Raw genomic sequence first — 2,226 nt, forward strand, 5'->3', positions numbered from 1 at the left:
CCTTTCAGCCATCTCCATGCAAATCTAACCACATCGTGCCTTCACCTAAAATCCTTTAAAAACTTTTACATAACTGGAAATTCTATAAATTCTATAAAGTTCAAATTATTTGCATGACTACAAGGTCCCTCAAGATTTGGCAAATGTTGGGGGAGGAAGGGCTCAATGTTGAATGAATGAATAAAAACTGGAGAATATAAAAACTAGCCACACTATCCTACATCTCCCTAGAGTTTTCAACAATAATAGTAATTGTTATATGATGATTACGCATAATTGCTGTACCTCATTTACATAAGGTGCTTTCAGACACATCATCTTATTTATGTATGGTCTCTCCAAATAAGATGAGTTTAGAACAAATAAAGGAAAATGCTTCTTTAGAAAATAGTTGTATACATAAGTTATTACCCCAAGAGGCTGCAAAGTTTGAGAAAAGGTTTTCCTAAAGTAATGGATCGATAATGGGTAACTGAGGATTATAAAGGTCGATAACTAAAAGGCTCCTGGTCTGGCATTCTTAGCAGGGAGGTGGCTCTGTGCATCTGGGCATTGCACCAAGAGATGTGGGATTTTTTGAAAATACAATTTTTATTATTTTTTTGAGACGAGGTCTCGCTCTGTCGTCCAGGCTAGAGTGCAGTGCCACAATCATAGCTCATTGCTGCCTCGGACTCCTGGGCTCAAGCAATCCTCCTGCTTCAGCCTCCCGAGTAGCTGAGACTACAGGTGCGCACCACCACGCCTGGCCTTACATAAACTTTTCATTTTTGAAATATCTGGGACTTATTTTAAACAGTGCACACGACAGGGAGGACCTGTACACACAAGTACTCCCTGACCCTTACCAGGCAATGCAAATCTGGGATCTTGGCTTTTAACTCACTTCTGAGGATACTTTCTCAAGTGTTTCTACAATGCCTACTAAGGATTTCAGTAGGGCCCAGGGCCTGGATTTGAGTTCTGCCACTCGCTAGGGAGGTTATTTCATTGTTTTACACCTTACTTTTCCTCATACCCAAACTGATAAAACCTCCCCACCCTGGGGTTACTAATAACAACATGAGGTCATATGTGTCAATTTAACCAACTCCTTTACGCAGGTGTCCCTCACGCCCAGCGCGCGTCATACCTCCCGCCCCGCCTCCGCGGGAGACCGCGCGATCACTGTGCGCACGCGCCGCCGCGCCCCGGGGGCTCTCGCGCCCGCTGGGCGTTCCCGCCGCTAGCTCGGGGTCGCGGGCGCGCGCCGGTCCGGCTGCCCCGCCCCTGAGGCGCGCCCCCGCGGCGGCCGCGAGCACGGGCCTGCGTCCTCGGCGTGGCGGGCCATGGAGGCCCTTCGGCGGGCCCACGAGGCCGCGCTCCGGATGCTGCTATGCGGGCCCCGGGCCTCGGGCGCCGCCTCCCGCCCGAAGCCCCGCGCCTCGGAGGTGCTGACGAGACACCTGCTGCAGCGGCGCCTGCCGCACTGGACCTCCTTCTGCGTGCCCTACAGCGCCGTCCGCAACGACCAGTTCGGCCTCTCGCACTTCAACTGGCCGGTGCAGGGCGCCAACTACCACGTCCTGCGCACCGGCTGCTTCCCCTTCATCAAGTACCACTGCTCCAGGGCGCCCTGGCAGGACCTGGCCCAGCAGAACCGCTTCTTCACGGCGCTCAAGGTCGTCAACCTCGGTGAGTGGCAGCCGCCGGGGACGGCCCCGCCGTCCACAAAGCACCTCGGCACACGTTGCCCGCCAGAGGCCCAGAGCCGGCGGCGTCGGGCGCGGGTCCGCCTCGCTTCGGCCGTGCCCGAGGGTCCGCGACACCGCCCGCCTCCACCCACGGAGCGACCTTCCAGGGCCGGCCTTGGGCGCTGACCTTTTGTATTCCCTACCCGGGAGGTCCTTACCACGCTAGGCTGTTGGCTTCTGAACTCGTTCCCCGAAAGTGGGCTTACTGACGGGCCTGTACTGAGGGACCATCTTGCGTCTCCCCTGGGAAGGCGCATCCGTCCTCAGGTCCCGCCGCTGTGAACCAGGGAGGTCCCTACACAGGCCACTAAGGAGGGTGGGGAAAAAAAGTCCCCACCGGAAAGTGGCTCTAAAGTTCAATATCTATGGCATAGCGAAATTCATTCCCGTGAACATCACTTTGTGGGTGCGTTTATGTTACAAAAACTAGAACTACTTTTTAAGTTTCTATGTTTTCTTTATAGGAAATCCCAGCAAGTTCGTTTTACTAAAA

General features: G+C 54.0%; 1 protein-coding gene across 1 annotated transcript; it reads left to right on the top strand.

Annotated features, from left to right (window-relative positions):
- The first annotated feature begins 1,328 nt into the window (after nucleotides 1-1,328).
- On the top strand, nucleotides 1,329-1,859 carry LOC105821418 (uncharacterized protein C15orf61-like). Its single transcript, XM_012658122.1, has one exon. It carries the CDS (start codon nucleotides 1,329-1,331, stop codon nucleotides 1,857-1,859), a length of 531 nt encoding a protein of 176 aa, XP_012513576.1.
- The last annotated feature ends 367 nt before the right edge of the window (nucleotides 1,860-2,226 follow it).

Source organism: Propithecus coquereli, unplaced genomic scaffold (genome assembly GCF_000956105.1).
Source record: "Propithecus coquereli isolate 6110/MARCELLA unplaced genomic scaffold, Pcoq_1.0 Scaffold573, whole genome shotgun sequence".
Classification (NCBI taxonomy): Eukaryota; Metazoa; Chordata; class Mammalia; order Primates; family Indriidae; genus Propithecus; species Propithecus coquereli.

Bases quoted from the DNA above. Each gene is read 5' to 3' on its own strand.
- LOC105821418 (XM_012658122.1), top strand. From the start codon at position 1,329: ATGGAGGCCCTTCGGCGGGCCCACGAGGCCGCGCTCCGGATGCTGCTA.